At 39.7% G+C, this 24,442-nt stretch overlaps 1 protein-coding gene across 2 annotated transcripts in view; it reads left to right on the plus strand.

Moving 5' to 3' along the window:
• The window catches only part of zmiz1a (zinc finger, MIZ-type containing 1a), a 125,540-nt gene that overhangs the window by 96,943 nt on the left and 4,155 nt on the right, over positions 1–24,442 (plus strand). The window contains exons 1-17 of one of the 2 annotated variants that reach the window (XM_079440062.1): positions 5,843–5,953; positions 17,099–17,234; positions 17,831–17,945; positions 18,029–18,246; positions 18,577–18,772; positions 18,866–19,156; positions 19,250–19,432; positions 19,638–19,706; positions 19,835–20,003; positions 20,343–20,484; positions 21,069–21,279; positions 21,553–21,658; positions 21,765–21,925; positions 22,671–22,738; positions 22,836–22,904; positions 23,016–23,266; positions 23,519–23,685. In XM_079440062.1, coding sequence (XP_079296188.1) covers positions 17,203–17,234; positions 17,831–17,945; positions 18,029–18,246; positions 18,577–18,772; positions 18,866–19,156; positions 19,250–19,432; positions 19,638–19,706; positions 19,835–20,003; positions 20,343–20,484; positions 21,069–21,279; positions 21,553–21,658; positions 21,765–21,925; positions 22,671–22,738; positions 22,836–22,904; positions 23,016–23,266; positions 23,519–23,685 — 2,448 coding nt within the window. In that variant the 5' untranslated portion in view covers positions 5,843–5,953; positions 17,099–17,202. Of the gene's footprint in view, positions 1–5,842; positions 5,954–17,098; positions 17,235–17,830; positions 17,946–18,028; positions 18,247–18,576; positions 18,773–18,865; positions 19,157–19,249; positions 19,433–19,637; positions 19,707–19,834; positions 20,004–20,342; positions 20,485–21,068; positions 21,280–21,552; positions 21,659–21,764; positions 21,926–22,670; positions 22,739–22,835; positions 22,905–23,015; positions 23,267–23,518; positions 23,686–24,442 lie in introns of those variants that run through there. The other variant, XM_079440061.1, reaches the window with a different exon arrangement.

Genomic DNA, 24,442 nt, shown 5'->3' on the forward strand with positions numbered 1-24,442 from the left:
AAGTAATAATATTAAAGGTGGGGTATGTAATTTTTCAAAAACCCTTTAGAAAACTGAGTGGGGGCCGAGTACCAAAACAAACTTGTAGCCAATCAGCAGTAAGGGGCGTGTCTACTCATGATGTGGAGGAGAGAGCGTTCAGTGAACAGCCGAGCGACAGAAAGATAGAGATAGCGGATAAAAAACAAAAGAGGATAACGTCTGCGGAACGATAAGACAAGAAATAGGACCTGTGTAAATACTGGATCAGCTTTGCAGTGCTGGCGAGAACTCAAGGAGCAGAAGGCCTGCGATCGGATGCCAAGGTTGCTTTGGTTCTTCTCGATAGATTAGTAACACCGTGTCTACACCGGACGTGGCGCGCCTACACTGGAAATCATTTGAAATTTGTGTCAGCACATCCAGGGGCGGACTTGGTGATTGTGGGTGCCCTTAGCAAATTCCAGGTATGGGGCACCTAACACCTATTTTGCTTGCTCGCTCTCATAGTTAATTTATCCAGTCACAGACAGTAATTAGTCAATTTGATGCTGTTTTAAAGCCATATTAGTCTACCTTTTTCGGATCACAAAAGAAGATAAAAAAAATGCTTGCACTTGTCCATTTAATAAATTGTAAACTTTTTCAGTCTTTTTACAAACATGAAATTATCCCATGCAACTCATTCCATGTTCCAAGTATTCTGAAGGCATACGGTAGTGTTTGCCGAGAAAAAAATCGAAAATGTAATCTATTATTAAGCAAAAATTTCCAGTCATCGCATTCGTGCATTTATACGAGTGCGTGGCAGTTCGCGCCGGCACGCCAAGGAAAAGCATACAAGAGAGTCATTTGGAAACATCAAGACAAATAAAATTATGACTTGAAACCATAGACTGTAAAAAAAAATAAAAATTAACGTAGTGTCCGTGACGCCACACGTAGGTTTCTGAAGAGCATTTTTGAAGCTCAAAGTGTGCGGAGATGGCCGTCGCCATCTTGGCAGTGCGTCACTCCCGGATAATCAAAAATGGGCAAAAAGGTGGGATGTGGGTGGAGCTGGTTGCTGAAACCACGCCTGCCTAGCGCAACAGTGGTGACAGCAGCGGCAATCCACCTGCCACTCATGTGCCCACGTCCTTAATTATGCAGAACTTTAAGGCTTAATATAATTTAAATGGATGAGTTATAAAAAATTCATCCCCTCACAGTTGTCATGAAGGGCAAAATTAGCTATATAGACCAAAACCACTTTTTGTACCAGGCTGTAAACATATTTTGTTTCTGCTGTAAAGTTTGGCATTTTAACATGGAGAGTCTAAGGGACTGACTCCCTTTTGGAGCCAGTCTCTAGTGGCCTGTCGATGAATTGCAGTTTAAGTCACTTCGACGTTGGTTTCAAGAAAGATGGAGGTTGCCGCTTGCTTGAAACACAATACTTTCTTTACTAAGGTGAATATCTCTGTTCTGAGACAGTCAGACATTAATATACAGCCTAGAATGCGTGCAAAGTGCGTTCCCTCATATAATCACTAAAAGCTGTCACTCACTTCAGTTCATTGCAATCTCACAACATTCTGTTAATAAGCTCTCTACGCTGCACAGTGAATCTCTTATTTACATCGTATCTACACTTTGTTATAATGAGAGGATTCCAGAGTTTGCAGAACTCAGCAAACTCAGCATTTTTAGCGGTGAGTGGATTCTAACTTAAACACTTCTGGTCATTGCGTTAAAGAAATTAACAGATATGTCTGTGATTGGCTACATTGTTCAAAGCTGCAAAATATGTTTCTGCAACATCAGATGGGGCCCCCTGATTCCCCAGGGCCCTAAGTGCCCGCTTACCTCGCTTATAAACGTGGCAGCAGTTTTCTGTGGGGATTTATCATGTCGAGCCGCGCAGCATCCAATGTAGACAGCATCATTGATTATGAGATTATGATGCTCATGTCCGGTGTAGACACAGTGTAACATTGGTTTTGCTTTGTTTCACAGAACTAATCGTTGCCTGGGTTGCGTAGGCTACATATGTGTGGGGTGGAGCTATCAAAATAGGGGCTTGTTTGTTTAGGTGATTTCAAATATCAACATTGGCTTCCAGAAATCGCTTACTCCACCTTTAATGTTGTAAGTAACATGCATACATAATTATATATAAATGTTAAATTAATATAAAACATTAATTTACATATTATCTCAGTATAAAATTTTTTTTCATATCATCTCAATTTACATATAAACTCAACATGGGGAAAAAAAATCATATATAAGAACATTTCTTTATTATTATTATTATTATTAATGCTGTGAGTAATAATTAAATAATACTTTTAGAATTAGATTTAAAATTTATATAATACATTAATTTATAATGTATAAAAACAGGAGAAATAGAAAATGTGAAAAATTTTGTGAAAAACTTGAATAATTCTATAGGTAAGAATAATAATTATTATTTATTACTATTATTAATGCTGTGAGTAATAATTAAATAATACATTTATAATTACATTTAAAATTTATGTAATGCATTAATTTATAATGTATAAAAATAGGAAAAATAGAAAATGTGAAAAACTAATAATTCTATATGTAAGAATAATAATAATAATTATTATTATTATTATTATATGTATAATTATATATGTTATTTACTTGTGATTATTATTATTATTATTATTATTATAGAAAAATAGCTTATTCATTTTTATGGAAATTATTTATAAAAAAATTTTTTAAAGGTGTTTGTTTATATTGGAAAATAATTTAAACATATATTATCAGTGCAAATTGATGGAAGCGCGTTGTGCATTGTCACCAGCTGATCTTCAGGAATGTGAGATGTGGTGTATGTGTGTAGATGAAGTCTAGTCTGTTAGTGCGTGCTGGTTTGTGAGTGCTGACCTCTCTGTCAGCGGGATTAGCCGGCAGTATTAATCTGTGATTATGGGAATTATCTGTTTGCATCTGTTTGTGTGTATGTGTGAGTGCTCTTATTGAGTCTGATCTTCTCTGCTTACATGCTACTGACAGACTTTTTAACCAGGCTTTGTTTGGCACCCCACAGCCAGTGCAATAGGATAATTATTTAGTCTAAAATCTCCCTCTTTAGAGCACAGAGTTGTGTCTGTACCAAGAAATGCTAAATGCCTTGTCTGAGATGCTTTTATTGAGCATATGTTAATTATACACAGCATCACAATTGCTTTTGACAGTATTACAACAATATCCTGTCAGTCACAACAGTCTCCTCACTTAGATCAAAATCGAGTTCTTCCCTCTGTATGTGTCATGCTGATATTTAATCGAGAGCAGGTTAGTTGAGAGATTGACAGCTAATGTGTTTGTCTATTAGGACATGTTTCTCGCTCGCATGGCCCCATTCAGAAAGCCTGCTATTATTTAAACATTTTCCTGAAAAAAAAAAGTCAACTTTCAAAATTACGTTTGTGCCTGCAGACAAGAGCAGAGATAGTGTGCTATTGTTCAAAGTGAGATGTTGCGACAAGATAATTGCAAGGTGTGTCTCAATTCAAGTGTTTTTAAAGTCTGTTATTGAGCAGATTTGGCACGAAGCGCAGAAGACATTAAGTACAGGAATTTGAACAATGCTTTGTTTTTCCCTCTAAAATCTTTAACCAGTGTTTATAAGAATTCCATAGTTTGTGTCATTTTTGACACAAAAAAAATAGTTTGTCACTTTCTATAATAATTGTATATGATTGATTCATTTTGATTCAGTCATAAACAGTTATTTGTACAGTTTTGTGACTAAAACAAGTCTATGCACTCAACAACCCTTACTGAGTGATGGTGCCCACATTTAATTGCATTTTAGTGTGAGGTCTTTCACCATATCCAAGTTTTTGGCCCTGATTGTTGTTGTTTTTTTGTTTAATTTTTTAAATGTAGATACACAGTTGTTTGACGCAATTGCACGTCAAAGTAAAGTTGACACATGGCTGTTCTCTGAGCAGCGGATTGGCTAAAGTATGAAATTGGCCAATGGCCACACTGTGGGGTGAAATGGATCTCTCAACGCAACGGTGAGGAATGTTCCTGCTCTACATAGGAAGTCTGTCAGCAGCTTGTAAATCATCCCAGCTGGAAGGCACGTCAGGAGAGCAACCAATCCGCCATGTCAAGGGTGACGGATCGCTTTCCAGCACCCAGCCGTAATTCACATGTCATGTACACACATGGTTTACAGAGAAGACACGAGTGCAAATACACAAGAAACTCAAACCCGGGGACCTCCCCGTTGGTTTGATATACCGCAAACCCTGCCTACATCTATCTGCGTGCAGTTCTCACTTCAGACGTTCACTGTGGCTTTGAGTTTGCAACATCAAAGATCGTTAGCGGGTCACAATCACCAATTGCCAGAATGAACGATTACCAAGCAATTCAACAATTTCAATGCCAATTCAACAAATGTGAATGAATATTGACTATTGTTGATTAGCTATTTATTTGTTAGTTGGATGATAACATTAGCTGTAACAAACTACAAATATTGTACTAAAACTGAAGAAAAAAAACATAAAATATCAAATTCATATATATACATTTTGTTTGTTTTTTTAGTTAAGAAATATTTAAATGATGTATAGAATATTGCAGTTCAAATATTTATGAAAAGAGAAAATCCACCATTGTCAGGTGAGACTAAGTTAATTTTGGACTTAAATCAGTTTCAAGATTCGGCTCTTTTCTTCTGATGTAATCATTCAGCAACAGTTCAGCTACTTTTAGATGTTCCTGTTCTGCTAGACTTTTGTTCTTATAGAAACAAGCTGATTATTTAGTGTGTGATCTGAAACAATTATGCTGTATTATGATAGATTTTTAAATAAAAAACATGAGGTTATTTATAAGATTGCTCATTTGTAAAGTACTGAAGTTGAGAGCTGCAGAGAATGACTGGAGTTATGTGTTTGTGTTGGTGGAGGGTTATGACTCACAGCTTTGCAGTAAAAGTTAAAGGAAGCTCAAGTTCCTGTTTGAGCCAGCTTTGGCTCTTCACCTCCTTTTTCATGTAGCCCGTAGCCTTGACATCTCTCATTTTCTCTGAGTTATTTCATCCCCTCGTAGCTTGATATTAAAGATATCTGTCACACGCAGCACTTCAATGCCGGCCAGGGAGACGGCGCGCACACTGAGGTCTTGATGCTTCGTGCTACATAGTAAGTCTTTGTGGCTACAGTACGTTGGAGCTTTCAATGAATTATTGCTAATTTGATGTCACTTGAAATTATTACAGTGCTTTTTTTGTGCAGCGTCAAGAAAAATCCTGCTGTTGATACAGCGTTTTTATTAGCAGATTAGGAGACGCTAATTCAAGGACTGTAGAACAGCTATGTATTAATTCATTAATGGACGCACGCTATTGATAGCCCGGGGAAGTGCTGGATCCCTTTCTGATATTCAACACTTTTAGATGTGTGTAATTAACAGTGTTAGCAAGTGTCAAGTTAGGCACTTAGTGTTAAAAGCTAACACAGTTTCCATTAATTTCACCCTCACACGACACTCAGGAGGGCCGCCCACCAGCCCCAGGCTTAATTAGCGTGCTCAGTCTGATGGATTTATACATCAGTGTCATGTGATTAGCTCACCAATGAACGGGATTCACCCGCTTTGATAGCAGTAATCGCAGGGCTGTGAACGCAGCTTTAACCGAATTGATCCGAGCGTGTTGTTTGTTCTCAGTCTTTCTCTGGATGATTTGGTTGAGGGCCAAGATACAGCCTGTCTGCCACGATAGGCCCCGCCCCCTCTTTGCCAGTTTGAAATGTGAGCCGCTCATGCTTTCCCCCCCTTCCGCCCTCTGGCAAAGTGGCCGTCGCATTGCATGGATGTGTGTGTGTGTGAGTGTGCGTGCATGCATACGTGCGTGTGTGTCTGTGTTTGTATGAATGAATGAGGGTTTTAGGCATGCGGACGTCACTTAGGACACCATACATCTGAGGTGAGAGGATATTTGCTGCTTTTTCTTCCTCTGTCTCTCTTCTCTTTCCCTGCCCCCACGTCCCTGTCTTTCTCTCTCTCTCTCTCTTGCTTCTTTTTTTAACCCTTTTGAAACACAAAGGTGCTTCCTGTTCATTTTGTGGTTTTGCACTGCAGACACTTTACAGGCTTGTCATTCTGTATGTGTGTGTGTCTGAAGTTTTCGAAGAGCTTAACCTGATTCCCTGTGGGCTACGTCTTGGAGTAGAGGAGCCAGGTATAGCAGGAGCCCATTAGCACAGAACTCCATCTGTGATTGGCTTTGCACTGGAAACCCAGAAACCGCCGCTGAATAATTGATGTGCATTGTGCAGTCGCTGGACAGGCGAAGAGAGGGAAAACAGAGAGAGAGCCCCAGACAATCAGACCGAGATAGACAGAAAAGCTCGTAGATTTCTCACGGGTTCGTCTTTGCCTTCTGGTAAAATCCCATTTTCTCTGTGCAATGAGAAGACTGTGATGAGAGCCAGATCTCAAGCGTTGGTAAGTCACGTGACGGTCGGAGTGCATGCGGGTGAGTTGCAGGCAGGTGTATGCGTAAGTACTGCACATGATCGAGTCGTAACAACTGACTGCGTTTGACCTAGTTCCCTCTCTCCCACACAAACGCTCACACATAGAGGGTCAGAGTGGGCTTGATTATCTCCAGGAGGAGAGCTGACCTACTTGAGGCACAGTGTTTTTGTCAGTCCTTTAGCGGGTTGATGTGAGCCTGGCAACAGCGTGGCTCCAGCTGGTTACATGGAGAGTCTCTTCCTCTATGCCGACTACTGCGAGTGTGTGTTCGTTCTTTACACTGTTGCAAATCATTGGACGAGGGAGCGTTTTTTTGCAGTGCGTTCGAGGTTCTGTTCGACAGGCCGATTTGTGAGGGAATGAACGTGGGAATTTCTGTGAGTGGGGGGTGGGGGTCGTCTGATGGCTGTGCCCCTGCTGTTTGTATATTTAGAAAGCCGGCTTCATCTCTTGTGTTTGTACAGCACTATCTGAGTCTAGGCACGATCCCTAGATATTTATAGTAAGTAGTTGTTTCTTGTAACTGCTACAGGGCAGCAGTTAAAGCGTCGTAAGGATAATATACTGCTTGAGCAAAGTCTAAAGGTTCTTGTGAAGTTTTGTTAAAGCGCTCGGCCTCGGAGTACATGCTGATGGGGAAATAAACAGCAGTTTGCTGTAATGAGGATCCTGCTGTTCATGTGTGAAACTTCCTCCTCAGTGGTGAGGAGCTTTTAATAGCTCGGTGCTCTTTGCCGTGTTTCGTTTGTGTTTGCTGGATTTACTTTAAATAAACATGCAAATGTTATGCTAACGTATTGGTGTACTAATGTTTTACGCTAGTTAAATTTTCCTAAGCTGTCTAAAACTATGCTAGTTTCTCTTGAGGTTAAGACAGTAAGTGTATTTCTCTGTGTATTTTATTAAAGGTTGTATTTGGATATTAGAATGATTTATGTGTGTTGATTAGCTAATGTATAAAATGAATTATTCAATTTATCGAAGTAACATAGACTTAAATGTGTCATGTATTGCTGCATTTACAGTAAACGGCTTAGGTTACAAAAGAGAAATCACAGAAATAACACATTACAGGTTATATATTACAGCTCTAGCTGTTGTTCAACTGAGTGCAAAAAGCAGACTAGCAAATGCATTTCATGAATTTTCCACAGACACTGATAAAGTGCCATTGCCCTGTGCAAACATTTCCTGTTGCCCTTAGTTACAACGTGGATGCAAGGTAAACATCTAAAGAAGTAGGCAGTGTTAACAAAAGAAACAAACCATAAACTTTATTTTAGATTACTGTTGAAGTTTTTGATTTTAAATTCTGAATGGATGAGAGGTGTTCAAAGACAGTAAAATAGATATCAGTCTAGTGAACTGTGTCAGTTGGCAGAGTTATTAATTATTTATATTCTTAATTATTAATAATATTCTTAATTGTAGCTATGTAAGAAAAATGGTTTTGTATTTTACTGCAGTTGTCACCATTGTGGTAAAATCATTGTATGCTAATCTTTTTTTGAAATTTGTAGTAATTTCAGAAACATTTTATACACCACTGTTCAAAAGTGAGGGGTCACTAAGATTTCTTTAGTTTTTTTGAAAGAAAGAAAGAAATGATCAGCAGGGATGCATTGCATGATAGTAAAGACGTTTATAATGTTACAAAAGATTTCTGTTTCAAGTAATCTTTTGAACGTTATATTAATCAAAGAATCCTAAAAAAGTATAATGCTTTTCAACAAAATAATAAGTAGATTTTGATAAGCAATTTTCAACTGTGATCGCAATAGGAAAGATTTCTTGAGCACCAAATTATTATATTACAATGATTTCTGAAGGATCATGTGACACTGAAGACTGGGGAATGATGCTAAAAATTCAGCTTTGCCATCAATGGAATAAATTTCATTTTAAAATATATTAAAATAGAAAAGTTATTTTAAATTGTTATATTATAAAGTTTACTGTAGAAATCCACAACCAATCAGTGATGTAAATAAGGATATGAATGAACAGCTAAGATTGTTGCACATGTACAGTGTATCAAAGTCATCCTCTAAATCATTACAATCACAGTTTTAACCATCTGTGCCTGAATTGTCTTGTCATAAGGACCTGTTATGAAGTCCAATAGAGAATTTCCATTAGTAATATAGGGTAGTCATAGCCTGTAGGAAAAAATGTTGACGGTTGAGTAGCGATATGCTTGTTAATATGACTAATTTGATATTTACATGTTTCCTCGTACAGTGACAAATGTGTTAGTCATATGAAGTATCATCAAGATTTATGCACATTTGTCCAACTGTAATTTAATCATGAGAGATTCTGCGGTGTATTATTTAGATTTGTAGATGTTAGAATGTCATGTTACGATTTTAGAATTAAATCCAAAAGAATCGAATACTCTTTGTTAATGCTTTTAAAATTTGTCATTCATTTTTTTTAATTATACTATTATTTTGTTAGACCATAATTCTAGATTGCATTTGAGTTGCTTAGCTTGAAATTTCTGACAAATGTGCAAGCACCTGGAATATTTCAGCAAATGCATTGATATTTAGATCACTTCTTCCTCTGAGATGAGAAGTCAGTGTTTCGCACAGCAGGCCGGAGCAGAACCAGGGTTAATAACCTCGTTAAGTCCCATCAATTCAACCAGGACATCAGTTCACCCATTGATGACGTCAACTCTGCTTACTGATACTATCTTGTCTTAATATTTCTTTGCCCCCTTGAGTAAAATGTTGAATTTGAACCCTACAGAAACCACCACCTGCAGGAGATGTCAGAGTGACACAGGTACTCTTCTGTGTTCTAGCATTGTTTGGCTTGTGAAACACATCTAGTGGAGAGCTCTCCTTCTCTCTCTTCATCATCACCCTGGGCATTCATTCTGTTTTGCTTTTTTTATTCATTCGTACACAGTCACAGGAGATGAATCACAATGACGCAGACGCTTTTGATGTGCTTCCTTTGTTTGTATGTGGGGGGTCATTGGCTTCTGACTAAGTATCCATACCTGTTTCACAGACGCATGGGCTGCACTGTCATCTCAGATTATCCCGGGATTTTCTCCCATCATCTTTTGCAAAGGCACTCTGTAGGTTCACGGCCCAGGTTTTCAGCTTTTTTCCGGACTGTACAGCTCATTGAACAGGAATGATATCCCATTTTGTGGTATTTTGTATTCAAAACAAAGCTTTCATCCATCCGTATGTCACTCACTTCTAGGGCTGCCCTGTGTCACGTGCCAGTCTTTCTGTCAGCTCTTCTCAGTTTCATCGCAGTCATTCATTCCCATTTTAGCCCAATCTGTAGCGACAATGCACTGTGCCGTGTGCTTCAAAATCCTTTCCAATTCAAAAGAGCATCAAGCTGTTTCGATTCTCTCAAACAGACAGCAGAAAGTCAGCGAGCGCACATTGTGCGGATGTTACTGCGCTGTAGGAGGCGCATTACATCTGTCACTGACAGAAACAGACAACAACGTGATCGTTTATTTATGCATTCAAATGAGAAATATCAGTTTCATCTGTTCAAGCAGCTATTCTGTGGTTGTGTTTGTGGAAACCTGTGTGAAGTGTTTTAATCTGACTGTGTGTGTATTTGTGTTGTGCCAGAGAGTGTCCTGAGTGGTTACGTCACCCGGTGTGAGCGGAGGTCACTTTGTGGCCTGTTAGCCTCAGTTAGGGGTTAATAACTCTGACTTGTGTGAGTGTGTGTGGACTGCGCTCAGGTTCAGCACTGGCCGTAATTCATATGTGAGCCTCTCGTACGTGAGGACCTGCCCTGTGTCATTAGTTAATAGTAGTGTGCTGCTTGAGAACATGCCTGCCGTATTGCTGGTCACTGAGAACGGAGGGAAGACTGTTTCCCTAGACTTCACGGTGCCACAGTGCTTTTTTTACAGTTAGAACATCCCTATTATCAGGCCCAGACAGAATCTGCTGCTGTTTTTCCCTTTTTTCCTTTTCCTTTCGTTTGTGAAAGATGGTTGTCCTTTTTTGCAAAACTCTACACATGCCATGTCAGTTAAGTATGGATATTAGTAACGTAGTAATTAAAAAAGCTGCACTAGTCAAAATTCCAGTGTATTCTGTGAATAAGAAGTGGACAAGACATAGATTGTGTAAAAAATCTGAAATTTAACAGTAATTTGTTTGTTTTTTTGGTGAAAAAAATGTCTTCAGCTGTGCTGAAAATACTGTTCTTACTGATAGCAGGAAGCATAAGCAAATTAGCCAAAATATTTAATAAATAAACATTTAATTGGAATTTGTTGAACTTTGTGAACGATGGTTGTTCTTTTTTGCAAAAAGAACACATGCCTATTAGTCAGTTAAATATGGGTATTACTAACACAGTAATTAAATGATCTAAAATATGTTTTAACTGTGAGAATCTTGGCTCTGGCATGCTGTTTCCTTGTATACACCATTATTAGCTTGTGTTTTTCTAGTCTTTTCTTGTATTCCCTTCACAAACCTGCATTTTTCTGGCGTGTGTGTGGTGGTATTACATAAATCTCTATGAAGGCTGTTGGGAAGTTCTCCTTTAAGCTGCTTACACTCACTGGAAAAGACCTGCATTAACAGATTGAAGTATTTAGGATGGATAAATTTGAAGAGGAATTCATAAAAAGCATTATTTGAGGAAAGCATTATTTTCAAATAAACAGATTACCTGCGACTTGAACTAAATTCGTTATCATTATAATTTTTTGTTTTTTTAATGAATGACTTGAAAGCTTTGCATAAATGCTAGTTTGTCATTTTATAGTTTAATTAAAATAGCTTTTAGCAGTTTCTACAGTGGTCTCTATTTCCCATGGCCAGCATCTGCTGTTGGATTTCTCCTTGGTTTGTTTTATAGGTCAGGTAAGGTGCTGTGATGATCTTAGTGAGGTGAGGATGAAGGGCAGACACAGTATGGCCATGTGGACAAGCAGGGTTGTGTATTTTCACTAAGTGATCCAGGAAGGTCAGTCGACATGTCTGCCAATTCACTGTGGCATCGGTCTGAGACTCTCACGGACTCACAGATTGAGAGTGAGGGTGAGAGAAAAGGTCTCAGAGGACATTTGAAAATATGGCTTGTATTATGAATTCCAGCCACATTTTATGTTCTAGACATCCTCATGAGGTTTGAAATCTTTCCACTTTCCAAAGCTGCACTAGTCAAAATTCCATCGTAGTGGACAGGGCATAGATTGCGTAATTCTTTTAGTGAGGTTTGGCCTTTGGCAGAAAATCAGATATTTAACTTTAAGCATTAGCTTTGTTCCAAAACTAGCATTTTGAATCATTGTGAGTTTAAAGCATCATTTAAAGCATGTTTTGTCTTCTAAGATGCCTATTTTTATTTTTTTGCCAAATCTGAGCCAAGCATACATCATTTACTAAGAAAGTAATACTTAAATGCATTGTGACAAGCTCAGTAAAAAAAATAAAAATAATAATCTAATATGGTAGATGAAATATTGGTGTTTTAGCTTAGCAACATGCTAACATTAACCTCAATTGGAATCAACTAGCAGAGTGCTATTTATATAGGTGTGTTGTCTATATAGATTTCTTAAATCAGTCACTTATGAGGTTCCATTTCATTTAGGATGCTGCTTATATAGGTAGTAGGACAGCATGGCTGCTCAATAGATTTTTGGAACAAAGCCTTTGATTAAACAGTGAAGTTTCTACTTGATTTTGGCTCAACTCCCTTGTCCAAACCGCCTTTTACTGGCATCTACCTTTTATTAGCAACATCATAATAAATAAGCTCATAATGAGGCGTTGAAGCCAGTAAAACCGAGAGTTTGGCCGAGAACGGGTGCTGGCAGAAGTCGCCAACCTGAGAAGGAGCAACAGGCAAACATTATTGGGGCTGCTTCAGAAGCAATTTGAGTAACCGGGGGGACCTGGGTTCCCTACATACTGGATCATTTGGGGATTTACCCTGGTCAGTTATTCAAAGCCCACTAAACCTGCTTGGAGAGCCTCTTCTCTAGACAAAGAGCAGACAGGGAGGGGGGTTGGTTTGGGTTGGTTTGTGTAGTGTCTGTCTCTCTGCTCTGTTTTGCCAGAAGTCTGTAGAGCCACAGGCTGTTGTCCCCTCAGTAAGATGGTTTCTACTGCAGTCTGGCACCTTTAGAAACGGCAGAACATGAGTCACAGAGCTTGTATGGATTGCATGGATCTTACAGTGTTAGCAAATGTTGCTGTCTGCTACTTTGGAGTGCTATCTTTTTAAAAGAGTGACAAAACTGTCTTAAAATTATCATTGATCAGGATGTAGGGATTTTGAAGAGGGTTGTGTTTTATTGTAGTTTTGAGTTTTTTAATGTAAGTTTTCCTCTGTTTATATTTAATTTGGCTTTATTGTTTAGTTATTTAGCTTTTATTTTATCATTGTTAGTTTTAGTTATTTTAGTTTTAGTATTTTAGTTCCAAAGTTATAACTGATATCATCTAAAAATGTTTAACATTATTGAATTTTAAAAGTGGGTGTCAAGTTTTATAATATACCATAAATTAAAACATTTGTGGTCATTTTTGTTTTAGTTTAGTTAGTTTTGTAGTCAGTTTTTCTGGTTGTGTTTTTATTAACAACATTAACAAAAATGTTTGACTAATTTTTAGTTTTTGTTAACAGTAACACTGGAAGCACCACCCACCTTTTCTTCAAAAAAGTATGTATTTATATTAACATTTTAAGTGTTTTATGATGACACAATATGACACTGTACACTGATTTGTAAACACTGTTAATGTCTTTGTTCTCACCCTGAATTGACTCCTTACACTGTGTTTAACAACCGTTTTTGAAGCTGCTGTGTTGTGATAAATGGCACACTAAGTATGCTAAGTCTCAGACTGTATTAGAGTCTGGCTGGTGTAAGCAAACCTCAGTTTTATCATCTGGCATGGCTTTGTGAGAGCTATGCTCTGTGTTGGTACTCGTCTCTTCCTGCTGGGATCACTGCCTGGTGCATACCGCTGCCACCATAATGTCCGCTGACATAGACCCAACACACAGCCATGCCACTGAAATGCCCATTACCACAGAGCTACAGTAGCCTACTGCCAACTTAACACTCAACACAACCCTTTCTGGAGCAGGTGTCTGGCAATGCGAGTAGAACTAAATGAGGGAAGGGAGGCAGATGAAAGGAAAACGGAGACTGAGAGAGGCGTTTTAATACAGGGATTGAAAGAGAAATGTGATTAATGCCGACTTACTGGTGAGTAAGGATTCATGATAACATTTGGTAGAGAAACTTTCCTTTTGGTCCTCTCTGCTGCTATTTGGTAATGCTGTAAAATACAGTGGGATGTAAGGACAGCATGACTGTTTGACCAAAAAAAAAAAAAAAACCCTATTAAATAATAAAACATGCACAATTATGACCACTTTAAGTCAAATAATTTTAGGAAAGCTCCTGTGTTCTTCTGCGCTTGCACAAGTTGTCTACTTGCACAACAGGAGCTCTACGCAGGCGTGACTACTGCAAATTAATTAGATGTCATTTGTCTTGAAATTCCTCCAATCTTGAGACATTTTGTTCTGCTGCCGGTGCGTCTTTGTGTGGCAGGGTTTATGCAAAATATATTGTATGTATGCTTAATTATATCTTTTCTGTTACTGGAGCATTTTAAGAGTAAATGAGCTTAATATTTGACCAAAAATCAGTGCATCCCTACTGATGAGAGAGATTGTGTTATGCATTAATATGACAACACGGCCCTGTGGGTAGTGGTTAAGGCAATGATGATTGTGGGAGAAATGGTGAGATGGATACAGCTAGGTGAGAGGGATAGTGTACGCTGCCGGAAGGTGCCGTGTTGATTAGGTTGTTTTTCTGTGAGTTTACTAGTTGAATTGCAGGCTGGAGAGCTCTAGTCTTTGTTACGTGTGGGAGGCATGCTAGGCGGGGAACAACAGTTGAAAATTGGCAGGCGGTGTCTGGCTGTAACCTGTCATATGAGCTCTAAGTTGGTCTTTTGTGAGAAAATAGCAGTTGCCAGCATGCAGAGGTAGTGATTTAGCTGGCCGATAAGCTCTCTGTAATGGCAAGGTAGAATAATTCTCATTGAAGTAGGTGGGTGATTCCAGCCTCCCGCTCCAATCCTGCTGGGACGGCTTTCACGCCTGTCGCAGAGAGGTGAGAAGTGTTCTCTTTGAAACAGACCCCTTTGATATATTTACACAAACGCGATTTTCTCACTGTAATTGTGTGTTTGAACTTGGAAGGGAAAGTGCGTCAGGTGCCGCTGGGATATTGAATAACTTAAAGCTGTTTCTTGGAAGAACTCCAGATCCGATTCTGCAATGCATTAAGGGTCCTTGAATTCTATTCTGAAATAGTTATTAATACAGGCATTAAATGACTAATGTCGCACAAATATGAATGAAAACTCCACTCCATTACTTCAATTGGCCTGTTTCTCCAAACCTCTTTGACCTTCTGACCTTCTTAGACCACAAAAAAATTATATCAGATAACAGCCCTTTTCCAAACAAAAATGGCAACCAGGGTCTGTACAACTCAAAACAATGACAAAAAAAGTATCAAAAACTGTTCCATACAACAACTTTGTGTGAGGAACTGATTGAAATGAATCCCCTCCACCTTACTTCTCAAATCTCATTTGTGCATTTTCAATATATGAAAGTTTGGAATGACATGAGGGTGAGTAAATTATTTTTGTGTGAAGTATCCCTAAAGTGCAGACTGTGTTAAATAAGACTGAGGTGTGTGTTTTTCAGGAGCTTGTGTGCAGGTTTACGTTCCCCCAGCAATAAAGGCGCTGGAGACAGCTGAGCAGTCTTCATAGTCATTACTGGCTGATCGATTTAGAGAGGAAAGAGCCAAGACAGACGTCTGTCTCTCTGCACCAGACTCAGAGAGAGAGACTTTCTGGACTCTTGACACCACCCTCTCTGTTCAAATAGCCGTAGCAGGTTTTTTTACACATCTACTGTCTGTGAAGTAGATTTAGAGAAGAAAGAGGGGTATTGTTCCACGTATGAACTCGTCTTAGGGGAAAGAGAATATTTTTTAAGGTCCCTTGCAGAATCTGTTTGATGGCAAAGGAAGACTAGAGGTGCAGCACTACTGAAACAGTTCCTGGCTTTTGTTCTTGTTCTGTCGGTATGTGATAGTTTTTTGGAGAATATTTTTTCTTCCTTGTTCTCTGTGTGCAGCTCTGAGTCATTCTATGAAACAGGCACATTTTTCATGTTGGAAAGGTGTTTTTTAAAGTACATTGCTGTATGACTTGAAATATTCCACCAGACAAAGAATGTCTTTAAGCGCTAATAAATTGCATTGTGCCACCTCAAGTTAAATTATTATTTTGTGGGGTTCCCAACATGTGACATTGGAAATGTGATGAGGTGGAACATTTAAAAAAAAAAAAAAAGTTATCATTATCAGAATTTTTTTCTAAATTTTGTTTACTTTTTTCTGTTTTATATGATTAGCATGTAAAAAGATTCATTCTGGAAATAATGAGTAGAACTAACTTTAGAATGATTATTTGATTATGATGATTATTTTAAAGAAAATAAGTGGTGTGATTAGTTAAATAGACTGGTTTATATATATATATATATATATATATATATATATATATATATATATATATATATATATATATATATATATGTGTATGTATATATATATGTATAAATATGTTTCAGTGCTACAAATTTGAAGTAATTTTTTAAACAAATATGTTAAAATTAAAACACTTCATAGCAGTAGTTTGTGTTTAGTGCACTTTATCAGATGTTGTGGATACAAATGGTACTCTTGTCATAGAATGACTCAGCTAGTAGTGAGTATTTATCTAAATAGTGTCACTTGGAAAGTATTAGGGCCATTTGTATGAAGAGCACTTAAATGCAGTGCTCGCGTTTCAGCCGTGTGCGGCGTGTAGAATCGATTAGACCAGGATCTGGCCACATGCCAGCTGCTGCCATCCCAAACCGACTCGATCACTATGGCGAGAGGCTCGTTTTGTCACCCCTCTCAGGAGTAAAGTGCTGCCAGGATACATCACCGGCATGATTCACTGTCCTCAGCACTGATTCTCATCTCCCATTTCTTGCTATTTCTCTCCCCGTCCTCCGTCATCCTCCCTTCATGAGAGGGGAAGACAGGTCTTCTGTAGTAGTATCACTGCTTAAAGTGCACTGCAGATGAAAAGCATATGATCCTATGAGAAGCATACTGACAAGCCAGTATAGATCCCAAGCATGCTTGTGCCGCTGCTGTTATTGTAGTGACCTCTAGTGGTAAAGACATGAACTGATTAAGATTTTACAACACTTTTGGCATCACTATCACCACTGCTTACACTGAAGTTTAGATTTGAAATGTAAAAAAAAAAAACTGACATTCAAATATAAATGACACCTGAAATTGTCAATGTGTTAAGGAAAGATGTGCTAATCCTTAGCAGTAAGTTTTGATCCTGCTAAATAGGAATCTGAAGATAAAATAAGCAAGATTGCTGTTTAGCCAACAGGTGATTTGTCTCTGTGCCAAAGATCCTTCCTGATCTCTTTTTCTCTTTGTTTGTCTCTTTCTCTCCAGCTCTCCTGTCGTCCTGGTGTGAGGAGCTGGGACGGCTGCTCTTGTTGCGGCATCAGAAGAATCGTCAGAGCGATCCACAGGGCAAAGTACCCTTGCAGCCGCCCATGAACTCCATGAAGCCCTCGCTCTCACATGGGTCAGTACCCAGACAAAACTCTGCTCTAACCCGACGCTTGCTGGAGCCGTTCCAAGCAATGTTAAACTTACAGTAGTCTCACCCCTTTCTCAGAATTTCGTCCTAGTGCACTCATCAAGCACAGAATTGTTTGTTTTTATGTGGCATGTGATCTTGAAGACGAGGCTTTTCCAAGAAGCCATTGACCAAGCTTTCGTTAACAGCCCTGTAAACATGACATCACCGAAGGCTGTGCAGATGAAATTCATTCTCACAATGTTCCAAACAACAGCAGATGAAAACATGATATTGTAACATTACCATTTAGGTATGTCAACTAGAAGTTAATGGAGATTGATAGATTGCCAGAGAAAACTCTGAGGAAGTTCACTTGCTTAGTGATGTTTTACAGAACATTTAGTGCTCCAGGGCTGGTGATTGGCCACTTTCGCAAACATTACAGCTTCATTTTCATGGAAAAACTAATGTTTTGTAGTCAAGATTGGAGCTTTTCTTTATCGGGCTGTGTTGGAGTTAACTTTACTTTTTCTCAACATGTTTGATGCCCCTGATCTCACATTACTGTTTGATTCACATCAAATATCACTGTTTTGTAGTGATGGGTCCTTTCCATATGACAGCGTTCCCTGGCAACAAAACGCTAACCAGGCCCCTGGCTCGCTGTCGGTGGTTACGACGGTGTGGGGAGTTACCAATACATCACAAAGTCAGGTGAGTCACACGTATAGTGTCACTGTATTAAAACAGTAACAGTGATAGCATTGATCTTATAACCGACATTGCTTTTGATCTAGGTCTTGGGTAACCCCATGGCCAATACCAACAATCCCATGAACCCTGGAGGCAATGCACTAGGGTCGGGTATGTCAGGCAACAACCCAGGGATCAACTCACCTCAGTTCCCTGGCCAACAACAACAGTTTTCAGCCAAAGGGGGATCCAACCAGGCCTACGTGCAGCAAAGCATGTATGGGCGTCCAGGGCACCCGGGAGGAGGAGGCTTTGGTGGAAGGTAATGTTTCAAGCATTAGAGATGCCGTTCCAGACAGGATGATGGGAAGTTGTTTGACAAAGTTGCTTTGCATCACTTTGGGAGATTCAATAAGCTATAGAAGAGTTTCCCATTAGTGATACTTGACACATGGTTTTAAAGCCCAGCCAATACTCAGTTCAAGGATGTTTTTCTTGAAAGGGATGATATCACCTTCTTGCTGTGCCAAGTGCAAATCCAGGAAAGATTTATGTGGCCTTCCAACAAGTTTTATTCCAATTTAAATAGACTTTTCTGACTCTGTAAGTTGTGGTGTAGATGTGTTAAGTGTTATGTATTGCTTCTGCTCAGTTACCCAGGTGGGCCGAATGCTCCGGGTGGCATAGGCATACCCCCTCATACACGACCGCCCTCTGATTTCACTCAACCTGCTGCTGCCGCCGCCGCGGCCGCCGTCGCTGCTGCCGCCGCCACCGCAACAGCTACTGCCACAGCAACCGTGGCAGCCCTGCAAGAGACCAATAAAGACATGAATCAGTACAACCAGGTTAGTCCCTCACTGGTTTTGGCTTCTTACCCTACCCTGGGTTTCCAAACGAGTCCTCTTATTCATCTGAACTGCTGTTGGCCTTCTCTACAGGTCTGCTCCTCTTTCCAGATGGGGCCTACGCAAGGTTACAATAACCAGTTCATGAACCAGCCAGGGCCCCGTGGGCCCCCGTCCATGGCTGGAGGCATGAACCCAGCTGGTATGGGTGGTGGCATGAATAGCTCCAACATGAGTGGCCCGCCGATGGGTTTGAACCAGCCCAGAGGCCCAGGGATGGGGCCCTTCGGTGGCCACGGCCAAAGGATGCCTCAACAGGGTTACCCTGGACCCAGACCTCAGTCCATGCCCATGCAGGGCACCAAGAGGCCCTATCCAGGAGAGGTAAGACCACCAATGACCTCAAATAGACTTTCAGCAGATATTTTGTATTGGCTGTTTCTGTTGCTGACTGTGAACTGTTTTTTTTGTTCACAGCCTAGTTATGGAGGCCAGCAGTTTGGACCCAATGGCCAGTTTCCCAGCCAGCAAGGGCAATACCCTAACCCAAACGCTTCTAGAGCTCTTCCTTCACCCAATTACCCTGGGCAAAGGATGCCGGGACAACAGGGCTCTGGCCAGTACCCCCCTACTGGGGTAGCCATGGGCCAATACTATAAGGTAAATTCATATTGCTTGGTCTTTGCAATGTTAGCAGACACAATTTTCTTGTCAAATTGTGTCATTTGGCTCACACTTTAGAAAATACCACATTCAGTTTAAACTCGCAAGTTTACTTTTGGAAGGTAAAAGAAAAGAACAAAAATATTAATAGGAGCTATCTTGCTTTCTTGCTTTGCACTCTGTATGCCCTTTCCTATTTCAGCAAGAGCCATTTAATGGTCAGAACAACAATTTCTCTGGAGGTGGTTATGTGTATAATCAAGGAAATGGGGTAGGTGGTGAAACTATTGTTTTATTTTCATACACAATTATGTGTAATCTTCCATTTGTACTCATGTGTACAACTTTGCTGTATATTTAGTGACTGTCTTCAGTAATCATGTGTCTCTTCGGCTAAAGCCTCCTCGGCAGGTGGTGAACTACCCACACTCACCGGTTCCTGGTAACCCCACGCCACCCATGACCCCAGGAAGTAGTATACCTCCATACCTGTCGCCCAATCAGGATGTCAAGCCCCCGTTTCCTCCGGACATGAAGCCAAACATGACGTCTCTGCCTCCACCTCCAAGTGAGTCATGCAAAGAAACCCCACACACAACCGTTTCATTGCATTGATCTCCGCTCTGTCCGTATTACAAACTCGGTCACAGTCTATCAGAATAAACCCCTGAGAACCCTTTGATCCGCCACCTGCAGCTGAGTGGGAAAAAAAGTCCCATTGCACATTTATCTGAGATTCATGCATTTTTCACATCCACTCAGAGCTTATTCATAATATATGTGCTTCGGTGGGAAAGGGTGAAACTAGGTGAGGTGAAAGCCAAACTTGAAAGCATCTTACACATTGATACTATGGTCTAAATGGGAAGACTATGAATCCATCTAATCTCAATATTTGTTCTTGTAGCCAACCCCAACGAGGAGCTTCGTTTGACATTCCCAGTGAGAGATGGAGTGGTGTTGGAGCCCTTCAGATTAGAGCACAACCTGGCCGTCAGTAACCACGTCTTCCATCTGCGTCCCTCCGTCCACCAGACGCTCATGTGGAGGTGTGCATGTTACTGCCATAAACTGCAATGCTCTCGACAATGACATCCTTAATATTTAATGATATTTCTGTCATTATTTACACACTCTTAATTTTTTTCCAAACCTGTATGATTTTCTCTCTACCGTGGAACACAAAAGGAGAAGTTTAGCAGACCGTTCATGCTTCTCATTTTGATAGAATAAAAGTGAATGGTGATTAAGGGCTATCAGTCTCCAAAAATGACAAAAGACTGCCATAAAAGCACCACAAAAGACATGACTGTCTGTCACAAGTCTTCTGAAGCTAGATAATCCACTAGATTTGAATATATACATAGTCACATCACACAGATGTGAAGATTTTCACTCGATAAAGAATTTTGGACTTTTACTTACACAAAGCTATTGAATGAACTCAGAACATACACTTCTGTTTAAAAGTTTGAGGTCAGTATGATCTTTTTTAATGAAAAGTCACCATCCACTTTCATGAAATGTAATATAGCAATGTGAACATTCTGCACAACATCTTATTTACAATATGAGTTGGAACATTATGAGGACTATTCCATTAACACTAGAACCTTCTCCTCTTGTCCAACAGATCTGATCTGGAGCTGCAGTTTAAGTGCTATCATCATGAGGACCGACAAATGAACACCAATTGGCCCGCATCTGTCCAAGTCAGTGTCAACGCCACCCCCCTCACTATTGAGAGGGGCGACAATAAAACATCCCACAAACCCCTGCACCTAAAGCATGTGTGTCAGCCAGGGAGAAACACCATCCAGATTACGGTCACAGCCTGCTGTTGTGTGAGTAATATTCCTCCGCTGCCTTTCAATAATGTATAGTCTGTCATTTAGCTGCCATGTCAGAGAGCTGTTATACAGCATGTGATACGAAATCAGATAACACTGATTCGAAGCAGCTTCTGTTCTCTGCCTTCCCACTACATTTGCTGGTATCAGTTTTATGCTTCCCTGTCTGAAAGCTGAACGGTACAGATACTGTATCATGTAAAGTAAAGGATATTCTGATGTGAAGATGCTTGCTAGCGGGTTGTTACATGTTTGGTCTTGTTGCAGTCGCACTTGTTCGTGCTGCAGCTGGTCCATAGGCCGTCGGTGCGATCAGTCCTGCAAGGGCTTCTGAAGAAGAGGCTCCTTCCTGCTGAACACTGCATTACCAAAAGTAAGTAGATGCTGCATTTTTTGCAATCCGTGGATGTCTGTCACTCTGTATTATCTTCTTCATCAACCCCTAATCTTTGCAATGGCTCTTGTCTGTTTTCCTGCAGTTAAAAGAAACTTCAGTAGTGTAGCAGTGTCCTCTGGGAATGCCACACTAAATGGAGAGGATGGAGTAGAGCAGACAGCCATCAAAGTGTCCCTCAAGTGTCCAATCACATTCCGACGGATCCAGCTCCCTGCTAGGGGACATGACTGCAAACACGTGCAGGTAAGCATCGTTGAAGTGTTCTTAATCATGTTCTTGTTTTCCCAAGAAAATCTAGAAATCTAAAGATAAAAATCTAAAGATACATTTCCAGAATTAAGATGATATGTGTTTTTTTTGTCAGTCAAACCCCTTTAACCTAAAATGTTTATGTGAATAACCCCCTGAGATTTAAGTTAATATTTCAATAATTTAACCACATTTTCACATGTTCACGGTCCTCTGATGATTAATGGTCACATGTCATGCAGGTGAACTGTTTGAGATATATCTCAAATAGTGTGTGTGTGTGTGTGTGTGTGTACAAACCCTCACAAACGTTCCCTCATATACAATTTGAGAAACCCTGATTTAAGATAATTCCTTATCAGAGACATTGAATTAAATGTTGAGCTTTATGATTATAACAAATAAAACCTATATGACAAATGTAGAAAAAATATTTTAGGGAAAACTGTACATTATCTTATTTTTCTTCTTGAGTACATTTTCCTCATTTTAAGGATGTTCAGACTTATTACTACAAAATGATAAAAAATTCTGATTATGTTAATGATATTTATAGATTCTCACTCATTTGCGTTATGTAAATAAATGTGTTTGGGGATTTCCCACATCATCAATGCAAAACTTGTGGCAAATGTGTGAATCAAAACAAATTGTGCAAAAATCCCACAATCCCATGCCACTGTTACTGCAGTTCTATACTGTATATGTATATTGATTTAATTTACATTTGATTTTGCAGTGCTTTGACTTAGAGTCCTATCTGCAGCTGAACTGTGAGAGAGGAACGTGGAGATGTCCTGTATGCAAGTACGTGGCAAACCAAAGAATTGTTTTGGGCAGCCAAATAAATGTGATACGCTGTTCCTCATGGCTCTTTGTTTTATATGTTTCGGTCTGTCCCCAGTAAAACAGCATTATTGGAAGGGCTGGAGGTGGATCAGTACATGTGGGGAATTCTCAGTGCGATTCAAAAGTAAGTTAAAACATTGGATCACACAGTTGTTCAGTAAGAGCCCTGTAAAAATGCACCTGAGATATGATCATCCCATTATTCGCAGTCATGAATGTTGTTCCATTCTTGCAGTTCGGAGTTTGAAGAGGTCACCATCGACCCTACGTGTAGTTGGAGGCCGGTGCCCATAAAGTCAGACATTCATATAAAGGAGGACCCAGATGGCCCTCTGGCCAAGCGTTTTAAAACCATGAGTCCCAGTCAAATGATCTTGCCTAATGTGATGGATATGATCGCCCAGCTGGGTCCCGGCCCTTCACCCTACACCCCCCTCCCCCCTCAGCACGGAGGAAACAATGGCGAATATGGGGGCCAAGGTAGAGGTCAGCACCTGATCAGACTCCCTGTTCTTTCCTTTCTGTCTGTCTCATAAAACAGTCCTTAGCGTTTTACAAGCTTCATTGTTTAGGTACGCTTAATTTTTTCCCTTCAATCGTAACAGTCTGAAGAACTTGCGCCTGTGAGCTCTTAATAGGCTGCTTTGCCATCCAAGCTGTCTAAATCTCTCTAGCTCTTTGTCTCAGCGATTCTGAGGTCATCACTCCTCATTGCTGTTTCTCTGTTTTGTGCATCAGGCAATAGTTACCAGGGCCATGGAAACTTTGACTTCTCCCACAGTAACTCTGGTGGCGGAGCTCCCATGAATGACTTCATGCACGGACCCCAGCTCTCACATCCACCAGACGTGCCCAACAGCCTCATGGCCTCTGACAAGCCTCTCACCCACGGCATGCCCGACTCGGTAAATCACCTCATACCCTTAGGTTTCCAAACAACAAGAGCTGATGTTTGAGACATATTTTATTTTTTGTATTAAAACTAGGAACAAATTACTCCAAAAAATAGCGACCCCCTCACAATCTCTTTAAACGTTTGATATTAGGTAAAGGTCCAATGATACTAGTGTAAAATGATGCATTAAAAAAAGGAAGTGGCTAATGCCTTAGTGTTAGTTCATTGTTATCATAATTGTCATCATTTACTCAAATTTTTTATTAAAGCGACACACATACAGTACATGTATGTCAAGCATTAGTGCAAATGTCATTGGTTCTTGAGCATCACATGCACGTTTGGGCTTCCATGTTTACCAAATGTAATGTGCGTTATGTATGTTGATCATTGTTTAAATGTAAATAAAATAAAAATTCAATCCTTATAAAAAGTTATCATACCTGTTTACAGGACTTGGTTTAAACCGCTCAATTCACAATGGATTGCTTTTATAAAGCCTTTATAACTTTTTGGATCTTTAAGTTTTGGTTACCTGGACTTTTAGTTGACTTTCAGGTTTCATTAAAATATCTTAATAAGGGATAAATCTGTAGCTTCTCAAACAGAAACTTAGAATGAGAGATTTGGTCCCTAATTCATCCCTTTTAAAGCCTCACCGCTACAACTATCTAAGCACGTATGCACCTCTTGAAATAACTTGTGAAAATTACTTTTTCATACTTTGCCTGCTGGCTTGCCAGTTCAGTACTGCCATTAACATTATT

This window comes from Barbus barbus, assembly GCF_936440315.1.
Source record: "Barbus barbus genome assembly, chromosome: 18".
Classification (NCBI taxonomy): domain Eukaryota; kingdom Metazoa; phylum Chordata; class Actinopteri; order Cypriniformes; family Cyprinidae; genus Barbus; species Barbus barbus.